This window comes from Limanda limanda, chromosome 13, assembly GCF_963576545.1.
Source record: "Limanda limanda chromosome 13, fLimLim1.1, whole genome shotgun sequence".
In the NCBI taxonomy this organism is placed as follows: domain Eukaryota; kingdom Metazoa; phylum Chordata; class Actinopteri; order Pleuronectiformes; family Pleuronectidae; genus Limanda; species Limanda limanda.
This window is the reverse complement of record NC_083648.1, coordinates 7832939-7854377: the sequence shown is the minus strand read 5'-3', so window position 1 is coordinate 7854377 and position 21439 is coordinate 7832939. Positions and strand designations below refer to the sequence as shown.

Here is a 21439-nt window from a genome sequence, read left to right as displayed (position 1 = left end):
TATTCTGACTGTATAATCATTCACACCAGAGAACATAAAATATACACATTTACATCTTTCACAGGATGTCACTTCCATCACTGCCATATATTATAATTTATGGATATTTACATATATTACAAAGTCACATGTGGGACAGAGCACATTACTCATTGGGATCAGTTGAGTTTTTAAAGGGCAGTAGGTCTCAACGTCCCGAAACTCGACTTACATTGTGTTTTCTAAGAATACATGTGCCGTGGTTTGACCGGTGGATGTCAGTGACAGCCACAGCTGCCCGCCACCATGTCGTTGTACTGTTTCAGCACCACGTTCTCCTCATCGTCGAAGTAGAGCAGGTTGATGGAGAAGAGCTTGTCGGGCACGCAGCACGGCGTATCGATGCCCTTCATCAGCTTCAGGGCGTTGATGATGGACTGTACGGTGGCGTGGTTGGTTGGCCTCATGTTCTGGCCCAGGGGGAACGGGCAGGAGCCTTTGCAGTGGTACGCGTTGTAACCCCGGGGAGAGACGATCCAGCCCGACCAGCCGATCTCCTCGAAGTCCACGTAGAGCGGCTGGCGTTGGCAGGACGTGGACAGACCCTCCTCCTCGCTGTAGTCCAGGGAGCGGGCGCTGCGGGAGGGCGGGCCTGTCATGGGGGCTTGGGGCAGGCTGGGGGGCACTGGGGTATCATTTGAACCTTGGGGAGGAAAGAAAAACGTCATGTTAGACATCAGGCTTAGGTTCTGTACGTGCAAAGTTAAGTTATAAAGAGTAGGTTTAAAGTCAAGCTTCATATTTTTAATGATCACACGCATGGAATATGTTCATCCCTTTGGATCTCACAGTTATAACTTAACCTTGAGAAACGTAATTGAAACAATTCTGAGTGAATTAGCACTAACAAATCCAATGTGTTTAAAATGCTTACTTGTTATCAATTCTACAATAAACCAAACGACACACATATTGTTCATATTCAAGTATTTGAAATCTAAAATAATTTCTAGAAAATACTGTATATATATTTAATAGGAATATGACACAGTAACTTGTTTCTAAACTTTGAAAAAAAGGTGACTTAGTGCAGAAATAAGTAATTTGTCTGGTTTAAAATGCACAAAGGTTTGCTGAATTGTTGATGTGGACTCAGAATTGACCATAGATCAAATAAGTGTGATTAGATAAGAATGGGGGGGGATGGTGGGGGCCAGAGCTCCATCTGGGCTTCACAATTCTTCTCTACACCCCTGCTCATCAGCAGTAAGACCACAGAAATGCCTGAGCTGTATATTTTTTGACCAAACTGACCAAAGAAACTCACCTGCATGCTCAAGAGCAGCGGAGCGGCGTCCGTCATCGGTGAACAGAACCAGCATGGGCTGCTTGCTCTGGTGGTGGCTGCGTCCTGAGGCGAAGCGGATCAGCTTCATGTCCATCTGGCTTCCTCCCAGGGTCTGGACCACAATCTGGAGGCCCAGGTTGCTGCTTTCATCCACCATCCAGGAGCGGACCTTCAGGAGGAAGAGCAGGTCGGTCAGTTCAAATCCACAAGATTCTTCACACAGGTTCAGTGTAGAGAAGAGGTTACTTACAGCTTGTGTGATGGTGAAAACCTCCCAACCAGTGGAGTGCACTGGGATGAGTCGAGAGGACAGCAGCTTCCTCCCCTGTGTGTTGTTGCTTTTGTCAAGCAGCTGATAAACACTGACCTGGAGGAAACACAATGAAAGGAGCCAAACATTAGACACATCCAGGAGAGAGAGAAGCACCACTGATGGTTCTTTAGTGATCTCTTCATGTCACATACTTGGCAGAAGTGGTGTCTGTTGAAGGTGACTGATGCCTGAGGTCGCAGCTTGAACAGATGCAGCTCTGCAGTCAGGATCTTCTCAGTCCTGGCCACCGTGGACAAGTTGAACCTGAACTCCACCTGCTCACTTCGCACTGCAAGGAAAAGGACACCGTTAGAAACCAAACACCCTCCAGTCTCATCTTCTGCAGGAGCCAGGTGAAAGAAGCCATGTAAGATCTTACATTTGTCAAAGAAGCTGCGCACAGTATTCCCCTCCAGAAGGTACGGGTCCTTGGTGACACCGTCCACGTCGGCCACGGTGTTGTACAGGTCGAGCATGTACTGAGGGGCCTGCTTGTGTCCATGGATAGCGGGAGGGTCCTCCATCCCAAACACCTCCAGGAGCCTCTTGATGGCGGCGGATCGGACCTCCTCGGTCTCCTCCTCGGCGGTGAAGTGGTTCTCCAGGTAGCTGAGAGAAGGTCGAGCGGCCACCACCGTGCACGCCAGGGTGGCGAAGCTGAGCAAGAACATGAGCATCATCTCTGCGGCGGGAGAAGGTCGGTCCTGGAACCTCCAGCCAGTAAACTGCGAGTTGGAGTGACTGCGGGATCCTGGAGGCTCCACTTTTTATATCGAATGCCCCGGGTTCGCTCTCCAGTCCCCCGAGGCCTCGGCAAACAGCAGTAAAGATGCTATTTGGTCGCAAATGTAAATCACCAATCAGCGAATGTAAAGGGAAACTAATGGCAGCGTTAACAAGGTGTGACCCCCACTGTAGATTCCATTCAAGCCCATTGTCCCCACGTCTGGCAATAAAGGCTCAAATAAACTAAGTCCAGCCTTTGGCACAGACCAGTGAGACCAGTGCGTGTGTCGTTGTGGAATATATTTATATATATGTATCTGATATGTAACTTTAAACTGTAAATAATATGAGGAAACTGAACTTAGAGCTGATCTCCTGTGGAAGTGCTGGCACCGTGGGAGGTTAACTGCTCCTAAATGATTCCATTAATTTAGAATAATAGGCACAGTGTTTTAGATCGAACCTATTACTGCGACAAAGAGCCTGGTGTCACTGGCTACACGTCGAGAGATTTACATAACTGCTTATTCACTTACAGCTGGATAATTACCACAATTTCTAAATTGTATTTTCTTTTCTTTTTTCTTTTTGCAGGAAATCCAAATGGAGCGACCTCCTTCCTGCATGGCACAAACTGGCACTGTGCGTAAAATCGCTTCACTCGAGTTTTCTTTCTCCCCATAACAGACGAATCTCTTTATAACATTTACAACAATTTGATATTTTTCATTCTGAATGTAGTTTACTCTGTGAAATCCCCCAAAATATTTACAAAGATATTGGTTTCAAATGGAAAATTTGGAATCTGCTCGAACATTTATCCATTTAGACCTAGAATATCCATGCTGTATAATCCATGATGGTTTAATATGTTAACATTGATTTAAAAAGGACATTTCTGGAGGCTACTTTTTGGACTGGGTTTAACTTTATCCAGTTTATTCTAGTTCAGTTCCCAACTTGGAGAAATGCGCACTGGGCCATTTGTTCCCTTTGAACTTTACGCACAATTACGCACGGGCAGACGACAGATTGAGACCGAGAAGAAAAGTGTCCCCCCCCCCCTTCTACGTAATAAACATTTAGGAGATCAAAGTTTTCTTTTCCTACGCGGCACCTTACAAACAAGCCATAAAACGTCTCTTGAGATGAAACAGACTGTGACCGTCACAGAAAAGTGTTGTTTCACACTTTGATATCAAAATAAGGAGCCAATAGCCACGTGTGTTGTTTCAAAGGCACGTTTGAAAAGTTGTTTCATGTGCTCATCTTTTCTTCAAAGCTTCATTCTGAACATTTAACCCCAATTCCTATTCTAATTTATTTCAGATTTCATTGATCTTTGTTGTTGAAGTCTCAGAGACTCAGTGCAGCCAGTGTTTCATTTTAGTGTAGATTCACTTTTTTACTGTTCTCAAACCAGACATATACAGTATGTGCTTTTAATCATCTTGTGTATAAAATCAAAGTAACTGTAAAGTCTAAACTATCATCTATTTTCCTGGTAATGAAATCTGCCCCTGTTACCAACATATAATATAGTTCATGGGCAGTTTGGATCAAATGTTTCTCCACAGTGGTAAATGGTAAAAGGACAATTCATAATAACGATGTGGTATTAAATTTATTTACAAAATTATCATTTTTACATATATTACATATAATACAATAATACTTTAGAGTGGAAAAGTCTAAAAAGAATGTCTCAGTATATGGTTTAGTCCCTGTGAGTCAGACTTCTTGAGGCCCCTGCAGGTCTTGGAAGTTGTTTTTGCCACTAGGAGGCGCAGTGTTCAGGTTTGGCAGAGGCAGGAGGTGATGGAGAGGACGGTGCGGATCACTCCATGCTGGTTGAGGAAGCTGTGGCTCTCATAGCTCTGAGGGACGCAGGAGCTGGACTGTCCCTCAGCCCATAAGTGGCAGGTCCCAGGATCAGATGGACTTCTAGAGAGGAAAATATAAAAAATACATAGATTAAAATCACGTTCACCGTTTGAAACGACCTCTGTATGTGCTGTGTGTCCCATGACATAGTTCTGTTTTATCTTGGAAATCTCAAATAAATCATTAAACTACATAGCCAGTGTTATTACTGCAATGTAACACACTCTTCATCTCTTCTGTAAATTAGCAGAAATGTGCTGAGACAGAAATGAATACAATTCAAATTCTTTCTGTTCTCATGTTGTGCAAAAATTCCCCAAATCAGGCCATAAAATCCACGACTTTTTACGTAAGTCTGGAAAGTGGAACTCTTTATATAAGAAATCTTCCACGATCTACGATGCTGAAAGTTTAAAAGAAGCATCGGCTGTAGGAATCAACCAGAAAGGCCAACATGCAGAGCTCAGGAGGTGTCAGAGCTCACAGGCAATTGTCATGGGAGTGGCAGAGAAGGTGTGTGTGTGTGTGTGTGTCTGTGTGTGTGTGGGTGTGTGTGAATGTGTGTGTGTGTCTGCACCAGCTGGGTTCATACTTACCTGAGAAGGCATCGGTTTCCTGTAGTGCAGCCTCCCAAGCATCTGCCCACATCTATTTCCTGTGGAGAATTAGCAACACAGAGAGAGGGCAATGAGCTCACAGCTGGTCACAAATATTGACCCAGTTGAGCCGGGGGGCCAGCTGCTGTTTATCATGTTAACTGCCTGGATTCGACACCTGCAGGGGCCATTTGTGTTTGCACTCCGCTCGCACCTCTTTGGCTGCAACACAGCAGATGACCAACAGCAGGGAGAGGAGGAGGAAGTCACTTTCAAATCCTTCTCCATCAAACCCCTTCATTTATCAGAAAATGTCCCAAATAAGGCCAGATTCATTTGTGGCTTTAAGAATGTTACATATCTGGTTTGTAGGCATTTTCTTTAAAAGTTTGTTGAATGGGATGTACTGGATCTAAATCCTCATTTCCTCAGGACATCTTTGTTCCAGAAAACAGAATGTAGAGCTTGTATTCTGTGCCATGTGATCAAGCGTCTTCTTTATAATGTTTATCAGACCCAGATGAGGTCAAATGTGCTTTTTTCAAAATAAATTTGCACTTGGAGAAGTTTTGGCATCTGAAGCGTATTCTCCCTTCTCCATGTTCCTTGGAAGTTGGTGAAGTGGAAGAAATTCCTATTTTGTCTCCAATTCCAAATGAAACCTGCCAGTCTGACTTGTGTATTCCTGCAGGTTGTGCATGAATAAGCATGCAAAACATCCTGAAGTCTGTGACGTGCGGTGCCAGTCAGCAGTCAGCGGATTAGCCTGATTAAGTGCCGTCTCCCACACATGTGTGTGATGAATGAAGATGCTTCATTACTGTCTGGCACCAAACTCCATCCCCGTTTCCTCTCAGCTTTTTACAAAAGAGTGTGAAGGCGGAATCAGAAATTAATCGCTGGTGTGAAGTATGCCGAGCTAATCAAAGAAGAAACGAACTCTGGTGTAAGTTGTGGATGGAAATATGAGAGTTTGTGTTTTGGTGCTTACTTTTAGCCTCTCTTCTCGGACCCCATCTGCGTGAAGGACGATTTCATAGTAATACTCCACGTACGGGACCCGGTAGCAGCTTTCCTTCAGCTCGCAGGCCACCACCGTCTGGATCAGATCCGCTTTGTTGGGGGTTTCCACCAGAGCCGAGTCAAACTTGGTGGGGACACAGGAGAATCCCTCTGTGAGTGATTGTTAAAGGAAATGTTAGATTCATATGGAGGAAGAAAAGTTCTGTTATAATCTGAGATCCAAACAAACAGATAATCCACAGCAGCTTTACGATGGGCCTTTCAATGCATTAGACAGTGGTTTCTTTACGTGTGTTTTTCTGATTGCTGTTAAATGTTTGTTTACATCAGTGACTGTGATCTGTGATCCTTATTTTTCAGATTTAAACCAAATCCTTCAATCATGTCTTTGCAAGTAGCTTCTTTTTTTCTCGCCCATAATATAAGACCATAAGCTTGAACTCTATCAGAACAGCAAAGAAGTCTACTTCAGTCACCATATGAGTTAAAAGCCTTTAAATAAGGGCCTAAATTGTAGCTTATATAACTTAACTTTTTTAAATCTTTCACTCAAAGCACAAACATAATCCAGGCCTTTATCAGATATTGATATTGTTCCCTGTTGCCATGCTAGCATGCTATAATATGAAATAAAATACTTGAGTCAAAATGTATTTATACTCAAAGTTGGTTTAAGGAAAGTGAAAACAAGTTTAAGTGTAAAACACATAAAGTAAACACAAATAAGACTTGTTTAAATAAAATAATAAATAATGTAATGTGAACATTTGGACAAAATGCTGGTATATGTGAAACTTTACCATCATATTATGAGTTTATAGCATATAAATCTTTAGGTGGCTGGTATTTCTGTTTTTGGTTGAAAGTTTGAATTTCTAAATGAACAATTCTGCACGTAACCTGCTGTTTGTTGAGCACCACTTTCTGTTGTGTTTGTTGCACACACACACAGACACACGCACACACACACACACACACACACACAGACACACAGACACACGCACACACACACACACACACACACACACACACACACACACACACACACACACACACACACACACACACACACACACACACACACACACACACACACCTGGGAAGCCCTTGGAGCTGGAGCATCCTCCCACGTCGATGACGGTCTCGTACGGGGTCTCGGAGAAGTAGGACTTCAGCGCCGGGACTCGGATGCACTGACTCGGCTGCACGTCGCACTGACACTCCTGCACCACCTCCACGGCCCGGGCCCCCCCCAGCAGCAGCAGCCGCTCCACCCGCATCCCGGTGGGGTTACACCGCTGCTCGGGCCCGCAGGAAGGCCTCTGGTTCTCCGGCTCCGAGCTCTCCGCTGCTCCGGCTCCTCGGCTCCTCAGCTGCAGGGAGGTGAAGGGATGAAGTTGTTTTTAATTGTTTTCGGGTCACACATGTCTCAACATGTCTGAGGAATCACATGCATTAAGTGGTTCAACTCCCACTGTATGATATCTACACCAAAACCCCCCCACTTGTATGTATTGATCATGCAAAATTATATTTATTCATTTTATATAACGTTGATATATAAATCCAAACTTTAAAAGTTTTGATGTCTCTACATTGACTTCCTTTACATCAAATCCGCCTTATCAGACAACCACACAAGTCACAGTGACGCCCCCTAGTGGCGAGGTTGGGTAACTGCCACTTACTTTCTTGCTCCTGAGGAACTCCAGCATGGAGGAATATTTAGAATAATCCTGTTGTTCATGTGAGGAGGTTCTGGACGAGGCTGCTACACAATGAGACCTGCACAGGCCCACATCCACACTGACAGGGCTCCCAGAGATATCTGATGGGAGAGATGGAGAAAAATGATCAGACGGATGGATAGATAGATAGATAGATAGATAGATAGATAGATAGATAGATAGATAGATAGATAGATAGATAGATAGATAGATAGATAGATACATAGATACATAGATACATAGATACATAGATACATAGATGCAGAGGTATGTGCTATTTGCTATTGAACAATCCAAAAATGAAATACGACAAGACGTAATTTTTTATATTTCTATAAAAAGTATAGAAGAAAGTATAAAAATGAATGAATAAACAATCACTGGAGGGTTGTGGATCATTACCTTGTCCTATGTACACAAAGTGGCTCTGTCTCTTGCAGCACATTCTCTGCGTGAACAGGTTTCGGGGATCGATGTGTTTGCCCAACACCCCGGTCACTGAAAAAACACACCATAAACACACATTAGTACCATCAGTGACGTCACATGGTATCGTGTTGTATAGGGGTCATTGTGTGTGTGGGGGGGGGGGGGATAGACATAAGCATGCAATTGATGTTAAAATGAAGTTAAACACAAAATGCAACTGTGCAGGATTTACTTTCTTCAGGGTTGTTTGTTAATGGGAAACATTGATTATTTGAATATGTGTTACAAAAGGAAAATTGTATTTAGAGATTTTTGCTTAACTATGTTGAAAATAAGTGTTTTATTCATTTAGCCATAATGAAAATAAGAGTGAGAAAATAATACTGAAGTATTTTATGAATGTGTGTCTCAGAGTGGTAATTTGACCTCCCTGGTGCAGTAGTCCCAAGTGAACTAAACACACACACACACACACACACACACACACATCCCACAGCATCACATCCTCTCCCCATGTTTAATCACATAACAAGGGATTAGCAAGTACATTTGAGCAGACACGGTGTTAATCCAGTGAGTGAATAGCTGCTTGGATAAAGTCACAGCAGCAGCAGCAGAGTAGAGCAAAGCAAACAGTACTTACAGGTCATGTGGAGGCCGCACAGGAGGAGAAACAGCGACCAGGGTACGTCCATGGCTTTAGTCCCAATCTGCTCCTCGGCTGCCAGATCCTGAGTGTCCCTCGGCTCAGCGGTGCCTCTGATATTTATGTGAGATCGAGCTTCAGCCCCAAATGTCACCCCGAAAAAGCCAGGTCTCAGAGTGGTGTGGAGTCAAAAAGAGAAGTGAGAGCTAATCAAATTTCCATGCTGAAGGGCCGTGTGTTCTTACAGGCAGGGGCCACTTCAAAGGGAGTCTGCACAGCTCCTCTTGTTTCCGCCGCGACGTCGGGACCTCAGAGTGTGTCAACCGGGCCCGAGCTCAGCCTAATGAAGTGCTTAAGTAGCCTCGAGCCATTAAAGCGTCGCTCATTCAAAGCATTAATCATCTTTTATCTCAGGGGGAAGGTGTTTAGCACCTCCGACTTAAAACAAAACCCGGCCAAAACACATAAACAGGATCAGCGTGGGGGCCCCTTGAGGCCTCCCCTTGAGAAAGCTCCAGCACCTTTGTGTTTATTCAACATGACACCAAATGGCCAGACCTCTCAGAGCTGCTCTTCAACCCTCTGCTGCTGCTCATTCCCTCCAGAGAGAAACACAGAGACAGAAAACAAGATCACCGGTGTTAAAACAGCTTCCAAACGCGTAGGCCACTGCAGGTTTATGAGATCTAACACAGAAATTCAACTAAAAAAACAATACGCTGGCAAAAAGGACAATTATAACTCTTAGTAGTTTCTAATTTTTAAATCTAAAAGAGAAACTTTAAATCCTATCTTTTGTTTCCTTTTCATTATAAACCACTTTCTGCTTTAATCACAGAAGAGACGTTTATAATGTCGGCCTTTTACTGATCCTCCACTCGTGCCTTAATAAGGTGTTAGTCCTTCTTTGAAGTGTTGATGTGATCCCCTCATTTTCTGTGGGATCAACGGATCATCGTTCAGAGAGCCGTCGGCACTCAGACACCTTGATTAGGGAGAAGCCCGCAGCGGTTTCCATTGTTGATTCCTTTCACTCAGCTACAACAAATCATACTGAAACTCCATCATAATCCTGGTCAAACCCACATTCACACATACTTGATTAAATTATGTAGATCCCATGATATGTTGTCAATAGAGTCAAAACTCAATAAAGTGGATCACATGTAGTTATTTTAAATCCTAGGTTTTGGGGCCTTAAAGGGTCACCAGTGTTGTGAAGTGATAATAAAAATAAACTATGGATTCTTTATGTCCATATGCAGTTTTAATTCAGAGGTCATCAGGGGTCGCAGCTTATCAAGTTTGAGAATAGATTAACCAAAGTTTTTAAATCACTTTTGAAATCAGTTTGAATTGTTTTGTCACATTTTTTAATTTATTTCTATTTTTTAAATTTTAGCCACTGGCTTTGTGTGTTATTTGTTTTATTTGTTTTTTCTATGTTTCAGTATGTTTGTGTGTCCTTGCTTATATTTAGATTTAAAACATTTGAGTGGAACTTTCGTGTGTCACATGATCCTCCTCTGCATATAAAGTTTTAATCGTGTTAAAGATTCGGATTTTATATGGATTTTAAAGTATATATACAGCCTAAATCTACGAATTTCTCAATATGTATTGATATTAAATTGAGTTTTCAACATGCAAAGGGGTTTAACACCAATTCAAAACAGGCCTGGTGTAAACCTCAAAGGCATTTAATTTTTTAATCTCTTCCTCATTCGTTAGTCGTCTTCATCACAGAAAGTGAACTGCACATTGACTTCCTGTTTCCAGTTGAGTCTCCTTTGATCTTGCATATTTTTTCTATTCAGCCTTTTTTCTCCTGTGACTTTCATTCAGCTGTGCACATGCTGAGATAGTCACTGTGGCTCTGATTGGATTACGATGACTCATCTGCAGCATGAACATGCAGCTTATGCACGATGACTGCATCACAATCCCTGTGTCCAGGCTGCAGACAGAGGTGGACAGGAGTGATGGGGGTAGTTCATCAGTACCTGGACTTTCTGGCTTGGTGTCACTGTCCAGGTTACTGTGTCTTCCAGTCCGAGGGCCACGACTTCAGACCTGTGTTCTCTCCTTTAAGGTTCTAGTTGAGTTCATGAAGGTTAAATTGCTGTTTTTTGGTTTTGATTTGGTGGAAAATAACAAAATAATTGCATTTCTATATGATATCAGTGCATCCACCATCAATACTTTGACTTAACATCCATCTGAACTATGTCGACTGGTATCACGACCGTCCTTCAGTCCACTGACCCCTAGTACGGTTTATAAGCAGCAGATATAATCCCATCAGTGTCTTGTTCCAGCACCTGTATCAGCCTCCATGTTCCAGTCTAGGGGTTAAAGAAGCCTCTGTAAAGCTTGTATATTGTCCGTGTGTGTGGGTGGAGTCCGACACTGTGGGATTACAGGCCAGTAGATTCGGATTTTACATCAGGAGACGATGGTGCAGCACAGGGAAAAGAGCTGTCGTGGAAATAACGACCAGCGGTGGTAAATCAGCTTCTGGACAAGAGCAACTTTACTGGAGCAAGATCTCTGATGCATGCCGATGCTTTTGAACTCAAACTATGAATCTTACACTGTTTGTTTTCTGTAGTTTTTGGTTCATGGACATTTGTTTTCTCGGTTTTCCTATTTTTTGTTTTAGAACATCTCCAAACCCTCAGATTCTGCAGGAATAATGTATTTGCAGAACAGAAATAACACCATCAACACCGAGAGGAGCAGGAAGAACTTAAAAGGCAAAACATGTGAGTACAGACGCATCCCATACATTTAAATTGTAGGATCTTATAATTTCTATATACACTTTTATTCCATCCAATATAATGATGTAAATACATATTTCTGTTGCATCCCATCTTCTCCACCTCAGGGACTCACTTGAAGACGCCTCCTCCTCAGGAGCGGGTCCTCACCCTGTTGCCCACGAAGGGGGAAAACCGGCCAGAGGCAAAGGAGAATCTGGAAGAGGAGGAGCAGGAGGCGACCCAGCGCACAGCTTTTGGGAAGGCCTTCTACGACCTGACCCATTCGGAGAGGGTGATGAACGACCTGACCTTTGGACGGCGGGTGGGGCTCTACGAGTTGAGGGGGCAGATCGGCTCTGGCAACTTCTCCGAGGTCAGACTGGGAATACATGACCTGACTAGAGGTGAGATGCTAAATGTTCTTTATTCAGGTTTCTACAGCTTCAGTGATCGAACATGAGGCCGTGGCTAAAAAATTGATTTTGGTAACAGGGTCAAATAACAGTGCATTTTACTAAAACTGGTTACGATTCTATTTGGAGACTTCACAGCTCTGCACTCCCCCATCTCTGCACACTTAAAAAAAACTCAAACTCAAAACCCACATGTTCACAAAGGCTTTGAACTCTACCCCCCACTGGCATTTCTTTACTCCTTTCTTATTTTGTTTTTGAAACATGGCCTTTAGTGTCTTGAAAGATGCTCTATAAAGTGGCTCAGGGGGGAAAGAGGGTCATCCTCTAACCAGAAGGTTGTTATATCGATGCCAGTCTTCCGCTTTGTCCTCAGGCAAATTACTAAACAAATTACAATAAATCTGTCCAAGTGACAATCTGTTGGTCTGAAAAGGCTTCGCTCACATGCCACAGAGTGAAATGTGTTTGTTCCCTGTCCTGTCTCCGTCTCACAGAGCGAGTGGCAGTGAAAGTCCTGGATAAGGTTCGTCTGGACAAGCGCTCACAGACGCTCTTTGCCTCTGAAATCTCCTGCATGGAGAAGCTGGCCCACCCCAACATAGTGCGGCTGTATGAGGTGGTGGAGACCTTCAGGAGGCTCCACCTGGTGATGGAGTACGCCAGCGGAGGAGAGCTGTTCTCACGCATCAGCACCAGGGGGCGCCTGTCTGATCTGGAGAGCAAGCTGGTGTTTTCCCAGGTCCTGTCTGCTATCAAACATATGGTCAGTCAACAGTAGCTTGTAGGTGAACAATGATATCAGTATATTCTAATATGAAAGTGAAAGACAGAGAGGCCGTTAATAACAATATAACAGTTTTTGAACTAGTAAAGTAAAAAGTAAAAATAAGGTTTTTATGTGACTTTCCAATGCCGGAAAGTTAACTAACTTTCCAATAACAATCTCTAACATTCCCCATTTTTTTATTTCTCTTTTACCAGCACGACAGTAATATTGTGCACCGGGACCTGAAGGCAGAGAATGTTTTCTACACCAACACTTACTGCATCAAAGTGGGCGACTTTGGTTTCAGTGCCTTCTGCTGCCCCAGCGACGTCCTCCACACGTTCTGTGGCTCTCCACCTTACGCCGCCCCCGAGCTCTTCAAGGGGAGGGGTTACGTAGGTCGATATGTGGATATGTGGGCGCTGGGTATCTTGCTTTACTTCATGATGACCGCCACCATGCCATTCAAAGCTACAAACACCGGAAGACTGAAATGTGTTATCCTTCAGGGCTCTTACGCCATCCCCTCCTACGTACCTGCATCCTGCCAGGAGGTCATCAAGGGCCTCCTGAGGCCGGTGCCGGTGGATCGCCTCACGATGGCACAGATCACGTCCAGTGGTTGGATGAGAGGAGTGGAGTACCCCCAGGCGTATCCCTCCTATAGCTCTACACCCTCACATCTGGCCGAGCCCACCCGCATCCTCAGCCCCGACGACCTAAACGTGAAGGCAGCGCTGGAAGATCTCGGCATCACCAGGGTTCACCTCCTCAACAGCAGCCTGGACCTGAGGAGCCCGGTCTGCGGAACCTACCGGATCATATTGCATCGCATCCAGAAGAGAAGATGTGTGGAAGCTGTGGGACACAACCAGCCGTGCATGAAGGAATCTCAGAACAGACTCCGATGGAGAGTGGATCCGGACGGACCATTGAATAAACACCACTCTGTTGTCTGTGTCATCATGTAGCTCTCTGGAACACGTGCTTCTCTGACTTCTTCCAAAGAGTTTGAAGTGACAGTTTGTGAGGAGAGGTGTGGACAGGAGGCCAAGCTGATTCGGTCCAAAGGTTAAACTTATATCAACTAGTTCCTTGCTTGGTATCCGACGATCGATTTAAGTGTTTTATTGTCGTATATTTGATAACTGTGCAAACATCATTACCAGAGCAATCATTATATGGCAATAGGAAAACATATATTACAGGGGCAATCATGAATGTAATTTCAATACAAATATACAAATACAGTTGTATAGAGTTGGGGAAAATGTGAACAGCAGAACTCATACATTTATTTTTTACGGTGGACCTGTTGATTTCACTTCCTACACTCGTCTTGCCTTCACATGATATGACAACACTGTAGATGTTACACAAAAAGATGCACAAATTCCATATTTAACACACGTTCATGATACGGTTCTTTTTGTCGTACTCTTGGAAACAGGGAGCAGAACAAGCCTAACATATTGAATGAATCCTTTAACAGTTTTCATCAGTTTCTTGGTGAAGCTAAAAGGACAGAACATGGTTTCACTTTTGATTCTGGCTCTGATCAGGTGTCGCTGCTCTCATGCTGAAGTAATTTACTGTGAATGAAAGTTCAGCCTGGAGGCAAATTCTGTGACAACGTCCAACATGTTGTGAGTTTTTTTGAAACAACTGAGTATGAAAGGAAACTCAATGCCCCCGAGGCTCAGGCGTCAGGAATGTGGGAATAAAACCATAAGTTTCTTTATTACATTTTTTGTATGATAAAGGATCAATGAAATGTCAAACATGAAAAGGTCAACAACAGTGCTTCTGAATAGGGTTCTGACATTTTCAATACTATTCGTCCAGACTATGTATGATGAATCCGTGGTAAAAAGTTTGATCATTTTTCCACTCATCCTTAACTAGTTAATTTAATTCTTAATGATGAATGAATTCTCATGAATGCTAAACATCGATTAATATTTATAGTAAACACAGTTAACAAACAAATAAATTAGCAGGGGCAACATATTTTTATGTTTCTTTTAGTTGTAACGTTTTTATAAATAATTAGGTAGATTCAGAAAGACATGAAAAAAATCTGTCCCAGAATTTTCTTGCTGACATTCTATTTAAATTGGGATGTGGAGTTTACATAACAAATTTGGTCTTTGTGATTTGAAAAATAATGTATGTTATTATATTTTATACAGAGTCATTATAATTTGATTAAATATAAATACCTATGTTTATATGCAATTATTAATAATTTATATTTATTAATATTGTATATTTATGCAATTCAGGAGATGTCTTTATAAGTATATGCAGTTAACAGATGTCTGCAAGAGTTACTTAATTCATAGTATATATGAATACATATATATATATATACTTTGCATATGAGCTAAAGTAGCAGCTATGACATGATGATAGAGAAATGATAATAAACATTATATGATTTCACTTTTTGGTGTGCTGTTATTTATGGCTGGCTTTCTCTTATGTATTGCCCTTTCTAGACTCATAGGAGTCAAGATGACAGGTCAGTCTTTGGATTTATGTTCACACTAATTTTCAAAGCTTTTTTTCACCATTAAGGTGAAAGAGATGAAACAATAGGAAACAAGTCTGTGCCGTGACTTCTATTGGTTTTATTTCAGTTTTTAAAGCCTGCTGCAACATGTAACAGCCTCATTTTCTCTTCTTCTGATTTATACGTGTTCAAACATCCCATCCCTGTAATTCATCACATTTGTTGCAGCCTAAAGTGATTTTCCCATATATTGTTTTCCCGTCTCATACTTTCCTTTCACGTTTTTTTCCCCTCTTTATGAAAGACGGCACAGATTTCTGCTTATGATGCCAACCAGTCATTTCTTTCTTTCTCTCCATGCATACGAGCGTAGCAGTGTTGTTTTGATAAACACAAGAAGAAACTGGGTCTCAGCTCATATATCTTTCCCAAACTGCAGCCAGATTCCTGAAGGTGGTGAGTCTACTTGTCAAACAGTTTGATGTATAAGAAGTATAACCCAGTAATGTCAGTAAAATGATTATATATCACCTTTGCATTGGCAGCATAAATCAAATACTTTGGGCATTAAGGATTTTTATAATGTTTATTGCACAACTTAAAAATAAAAACTCTTACCTTGTACTCATGTGCAGGCCCAGATCTGGAGAGAGGATGTGTTAATACCTGTCTGATACTAATACACATTGATAGATGAACGTGCAGAATTGTATGATAGCAATTTGCAAGATGAAGCCTCTGCATGGCCCCAATGTGTGGAAACCATCAATGTGCACATATACAAACAATGTGTTACTCACAGAGAGATTGTATCAGCTGCATGTCCCTGCAGTTCTTCTGAATGCTCCTGGAGATGAGAGGGTAACGCTCATGTTGGCTGTAAATCAACACACCAGAAGTCTTCACATGTGCTACCTGTTTGCTCTCTGCACAGATTCCTTGGAATCATTTTACTGAGTTAATGAGCTGTACAACCCCTGCAAAGCAAAACTACTGCAATGACCACACGTCTGATAAGATTTAAAGTGGGACACACACTCAAATAACAAATATTAGAAATATTCTTATTTATTTACATTTTCACTTTAATATGCACAATACTCTGGTTAGACGCTAAACTGCATTTCGTTGTATATGTACTTGTACTGTGCAATGACAATAAAGTTGAATCTAATCTAATCATCTAATCTAATCTATTCACCTGTTCATTTTTGGGATCCATTGCCTCTGTCCAGGGTCACAGTGCGAGATGCCACCAGACAAGAAGCAGGACGACAAAATACATTTTAGATAAAAATGCAAACCACAATGTCAGAGTATGAAATGTATAATTACCTGAGATCACAGAATTTGGAAAAGCTCAATCTCAAGAATAGGAGATTCAAACTTGTGACACTGTGACAAGAAAACTTATACTGTTATGTGAAAAGTTGAGCATGTGTGATTTTAACACTTTCTTCTAAATGATATAATTGTGTTGTATTGCAGTGATCAGCAGAAAAACAGTGGGTTTCTTGAGGTGAGTGTATTTACATATCTGTTATTTGTATCGTGTTGAATTTAAAGTGTCACTTGGACACCACTCTCAGTTCAATCATGTTTAACATGTTTGACAGTGTTTAATTTTGATAGTATCAAGTGATGTATAAGATAAATACAGCTGGTAGATGGTTTGTGTTTGTGCCTTTCCAGTCCTGAAGATGACTCCAGGCTCTGTTCACATGCACATTTATAAAGTGCAGCTATACGCAGCAATTCCTCCATCACACAACAGCACGTGGAACGAAGGTGCAAGGCATCATACCACCGACTTTCTGGTTAGTGGACAACCTGTTCTTTCCCCATGAAGTGTTTGGAAATGTGTGATGTTTGAAGCCCCATAAAGACAGAGTGAAGTCAGTGGAGCTTCTTAAAAGCTTCTTACACAATATGATCATAGGAAACTTACAATCCAAACTCTTCATATTCTAAAGTGTACAATAAAGTGAAAAAATTGATTAAAATAACACAATTAACATTAAGGTATGAAACAACTTTGAGCTTGTTTAGTGTAATAATGCTTTTATTTGAACACACACTGCAAAAAACACCAAAACCTGAATACAAAATATATGAAAATATAGACATTTAGAAATGAAGATAGGAAATTCTCTTTTATAATGACACACTTTGCAGAAACTAATTAAGCAATTAGTGTTTGCATAGACACACATATTTGATAGAAGCACGGGTACGTCACACAAGAAAAATCTTGTTAATTACTAGTGTTTAGTTTCCATCACCATTTGTGTGATTAAGCTTATTGAAAATCTGATGTCTTAAAAAGGCGAGAACACGCTCTCACTGAAGCAGCTGTTGAATGTATCTATGTAATTGAAAGCATCATCTGGAGACCGCTCAGTCACATCAGCCGTTCAACCCCCAGAGAACAAAGTTTTTTTTCCACACAAGCTTTTGACCCTCGACCTTCTGGAGAGCGAAACTAAAGATATGATGCTCCAGGATTTGGCAAACCTCCTCAGCTGCCTGCCAGTCAGATGCCATAAAACCACCACTGTTGCTCAATGTGAAGATTTGCCAGAGGGCGGAGGGACACACGTGGGGTAGCAGGCCGACGCCCTCAGCCTCGGTTCTTCGGCAGTCGATGGGGCTGTGAAGGATAAACACATCCAAAGTTCGTTTTAAAATGAATTATCGCATGTGGAGGTCGATCTGCACAAATCCCTGTCTTCCATAGAAAGGTTAAGTCTCAGAATAAGAGCACAAATCTGTCAGCGCAGTCTAAGTATTTCAAAGTCATTTGTCTCGATTCTATTGCAGCAACTAACTTTATTCTAACTTTAAAAAACAGATCTCAATACAAAGATTCCCACTGAAAATAAGAAGATCCTATCGGAGAGTAATGAAGTGCAACAACTATCGTCACTGTAAACTCACCCGTCTCCTGGGTCCTTTGCCATATATTTCCTTTTGGTCGATCTTATCCATCAGTTTCGGGACCCATGACTCTTTGGGGTTTGTGCAAAACAAACGCCCCTTCTTCATGATGAAGCTACACAATCATTGAAACAGAAAAAAAAAGTCAATGAGAGACAATAAGAATCAAGAAAGTCTGGAAAAATCTTTTAAACATATTTTTTTAAGCAGACAATACACAAATGTGATTAAAAGGAATCAGCGTTGGAATCAAGGACGCAAAATATCCACATACTGTACTCATATATACTAACATGCTCACACTTACTCGCACATATATCCTCCCATACATTCTATACACAGACACACACACACACCTACTCATAAAAGTAAGTGTCAGGAGATCATGGAGCTATTAAGAGACAAACTCTGGAAAGCCTAATATATTTCCTATATGTCCTAAAGTTCTTTTATCTGCACACTCTTACACGTGTACTCACATCACAGCAGGGATGTTGCAGCCGCCGTCCACCTTCTGCACTCTGTAAGCCACTGCATGTTTCTGGCTTATGTGTTTCACATACTTCAGACAGCAGTCTTCATAGGACACTGAGGGATGAGAAATCCCCAAGTCAGGAGTCTGGTACAATCCAGTGCCATATATTCACAGTATAATATGTATTATACGACATAGATAAAGTGCATGAGTGGATTGATCAAAAGGCCGATTGCACAATCAGGGAGAGCTGAAGGTGCAATAAAGACAAGTGAGGGCACATCCACCCACGCAGGTACAACAAATCTCACTGGTCCTTCATTTTATTAGGCTGTTTGTCCACAGCTCTCTATTGCTTCCTGCACCTCTGCACAAATTGCACTATTGTTGCTTTATTTTTCTCTTCAACTGTAAAGATATATATTAAGATATATACATTTTATTTTCTATTTTAAATTTTTTATATTCTATTTTATTCTAGTTTATTCTATTTCTATTTTTATTTTATTTTTTTAGTTGTAATTACTTGAGCATTGCTTAAAGAGAGCCTGTGACTCAAGTATTTCATTGCCAGCGACTGCTTCATGTTATCTCTGTGCATTTGACAATAAAAATCTTGAATCTTGAATCTTAAATGTGACACTAGCGTCCGCCCACAGCCCCTTACCTTGTGCCAGCGTGAGACAGACACAGGACAGTCCCAGCAGGACGATCATCACGTGGAACCGCATGGTGCTGTCGGTAGTTTCAGCTCTGAGGAGGAAGAGAAAAGTCAGAGAATTACAATATTTACTTTATGACTTTTATGTTTTTGTTACTCCTGCCACTCCTCCTTGTGCCCACATCTGAAACAATGAACCTTGAACTTTGTGTCAACTTCAAGCTGTTTAATCTCGCTGTCCTTTCACTTCTGAATTTATCTTAACTCTACTTCAGCCAGGATTTTACTGAACAAATCATAAACACATTTATATTTTTTATGTCCGTTGTCTGCAAATGTTTCCTGTATTTAGATTTGTTTAAGTCACTCAGTTAAAAAAAAAAATTACTTTGGATTAAATGTTGCATATTTAGATTCTGATAAAGTGCGTTAAATTGTGCTGTTAAGTAAACAAATACAGAAGAAAAAATAAAGTTTAAAGAAAATAAACCTCTTTTACAAAAGTTCTACATACAAATTAAACAGAAAATAAAATTAGCAGACATATTCCGTCATTAAAAATTTTAATATTGTTGAGCGACGTCCTGATTAGTACAGATTTCTTTCTCGCTTCTTGTCATAGTTTCACATTTACTCACCTCTATCGCTCCAGGTGTCGTCTGCAGCTCTCTCGTCTTGCTTCTGTCAACTTGTGCAGGCGAGGCGCTCTTATGTGGCTCTGAGCCGGATATCATATTTCATAAATTACCTCACCTTTGCACCCCAGCTCATTTTCCATTTCCCCTTTTTCTCCCCCCTCCTCCCCGGAGCTCATGACAGACAGATGAAGACTTTGATGTGTTGTCGTATACCAATATAACAATTTTACCATGTACCTATATGTTAAATAGTGGATTCATAGAAGCAGAGCTGGACATGATTTAAGTAAATTAATCAAACATTTAAATTCAGTTTTGGGGATGAATGTGAACATTTGTATTATTATAAATTTTTCATCATGACATTAACTCCTGTGTTGCCTTAGGTCGTTGTAATTGGAGCCCGGCCTGTTAACGTCTCACAAGGTTTGAAAGTAACCTCACTCAGGAATATTCCGTCTCACATAATGGCTGTCGAATAAAGTTGTTAAGTGCACTCAGTCTTACGCAACATGTTCTCAAACCCCATCCAAGAAGTTGTGCTTGTCCGATCCTTGCTCCTGAAAACAGCTTTGAACATGCAGGGGGATGGGATAACAGACAATTGTCCTTTTGTGAAAAGATGTACCTGTTAAATCTGATCCTGCAGAACTCATTGGCCTTGTGCACTGTAATTCTAAAAGCTTTTGAAATGACAAATGCACAATTTACCTATAAAAACAACATTATTAAAAGTCAATTCCTGTGTTGTTGTTGCTTGTATACAACCAAAAGGATAAATAATGATTGGTAATACAATAACATGTGATATTAGCTTATATAATGTTAAAAACATAAATATTTATTTTTTAAATTTTCTATGAGTTCTCAGCTGACATCCTACCTCTGTCTTTATTTCTTCGACACAACATAAGTCAACAATATTGTGTTGTGTGCAGCAGAGAGTTAGTTTCAGGTGAAAGTGTCACTGTAACACATTTACTTCTTATTGTGTGTGGAAGTCCCCACAAGTTGTATCAGGCCATAAACTAAAGCTTTATCTATTGTTCTGAGGAGCGACACAGGTCACCTGGCAGTTGAACATGTGTATTTCCCCATCAGAACGGGGATTGGTATGATATGATCTATGATCATTGTTTAATGGAGCCAATCACCTTTTCCGTGATGCTCCAGGAAACCAAGTTTGAGGAAATTTGGGAGAAATTTGGGAGAAATGGAAATGGAATGCCCTTCTTTTGTCTAAATTGTTTCTGATGCACTAAAGAACTATGTAAATATGCATGTTGGTAATATGTATATATCTTTTTTGTTTATTTAATAGTATTATTATTATTTATTTTCATCATCATTATTATCATTCCTATTATTTATTTCTGGATTATTATTAATTCTATTATTATTATTATTTAGGTTTTTCCAAACTTATGTGAAAGAAAAAAACATGTGTTACATGTTTAATTTAAAACTAATCTAAATGCATCAATCTGTAAAAGGTACATAGCTGAGGATGACTGTGCAGAGTAAGTGAGTCCAAATAAAAGAATAAATCAAAAGAACATGTGATAAGTCATCATCTCTGCATATTAATGAAAATA

At 41.1% G+C, this 21439-nt stretch overlaps 4 protein-coding genes across 4 annotated transcripts; 1 reads left to right on the top strand and 3 right to left on the bottom strand.

Moving 5' to 3' along the window:
* Window positions 1-257: 257 nt before the first annotated feature.
* admp (anti-dorsalizing morphogenic protein) lies at window positions 258-2317 on the bottom strand. Its single transcript, XM_061085165.1, has 5 exons — window positions 2020-2317; window positions 1793-1929; window positions 1578-1694; window positions 1307-1496; window positions 258-682 (listed from the first exon to the last, which is right to left on the bottom strand). Exons 1-5 carry the CDS (start codon window positions 2315-2317, stop codon window positions 258-260), a joined length of 1167 nt encoding a protein of 388 aa, XP_060941148.1.
* A 1842-nt stretch (window positions 2318-4159) lies between these two features.
* On the bottom strand, window positions 4160-8720 carry pnhd (pinhead). Its single transcript, XM_061084591.1, has 7 exons — window positions 8669-8720; window positions 7999-8094; window positions 7558-7697; window positions 6966-7242; window positions 5838-6019; window positions 4847-4905; window positions 4160-4310 (listed from the first exon to the last, which is right to left on the bottom strand). The coding sequence occupies exons 1-7, from the start codon at window positions 8718-8720 to the stop codon at window positions 4160-4162; spliced, it is 957 nt and encodes a 318-aa protein (XP_060940574.1).
* Window positions 8721-11366: 2646 nt separating this feature from the next.
* Window positions 11367-13589, top strand: LOC133018618 (serine/threonine-protein kinase NIM1-like). Its single transcript, XM_061085026.1, has 4 exons — window positions 11367-11436; window positions 11562-11840; window positions 12347-12615; window positions 12834-13589. Exons 1-4 carry the CDS (start codon window positions 11367-11369, stop codon window positions 13587-13589), a joined length of 1374 nt encoding a protein of 457 aa, XP_060941009.1.
* Window positions 13590-17753: 4164 nt separating this feature from the next.
* Window positions 17754-19279, bottom strand: ccl25a (chemokine (C-C motif) ligand 25a). The gene is made up of 4 exons (XM_061084590.1): window positions 19213-19279; window positions 18550-18658; window positions 18071-18185; window positions 17754-17783 (listed from the first exon to the last, which is right to left on the bottom strand). Exons 1-4 carry the CDS (start codon window positions 19274-19276, stop codon window positions 17754-17756), a joined length of 318 nt encoding a protein of 105 aa, XP_060940573.1. The 5' UTR covers window positions 19277-19279.
* Between the last annotated feature and the right edge of the window lie 2160 nt (window positions 19280-21439).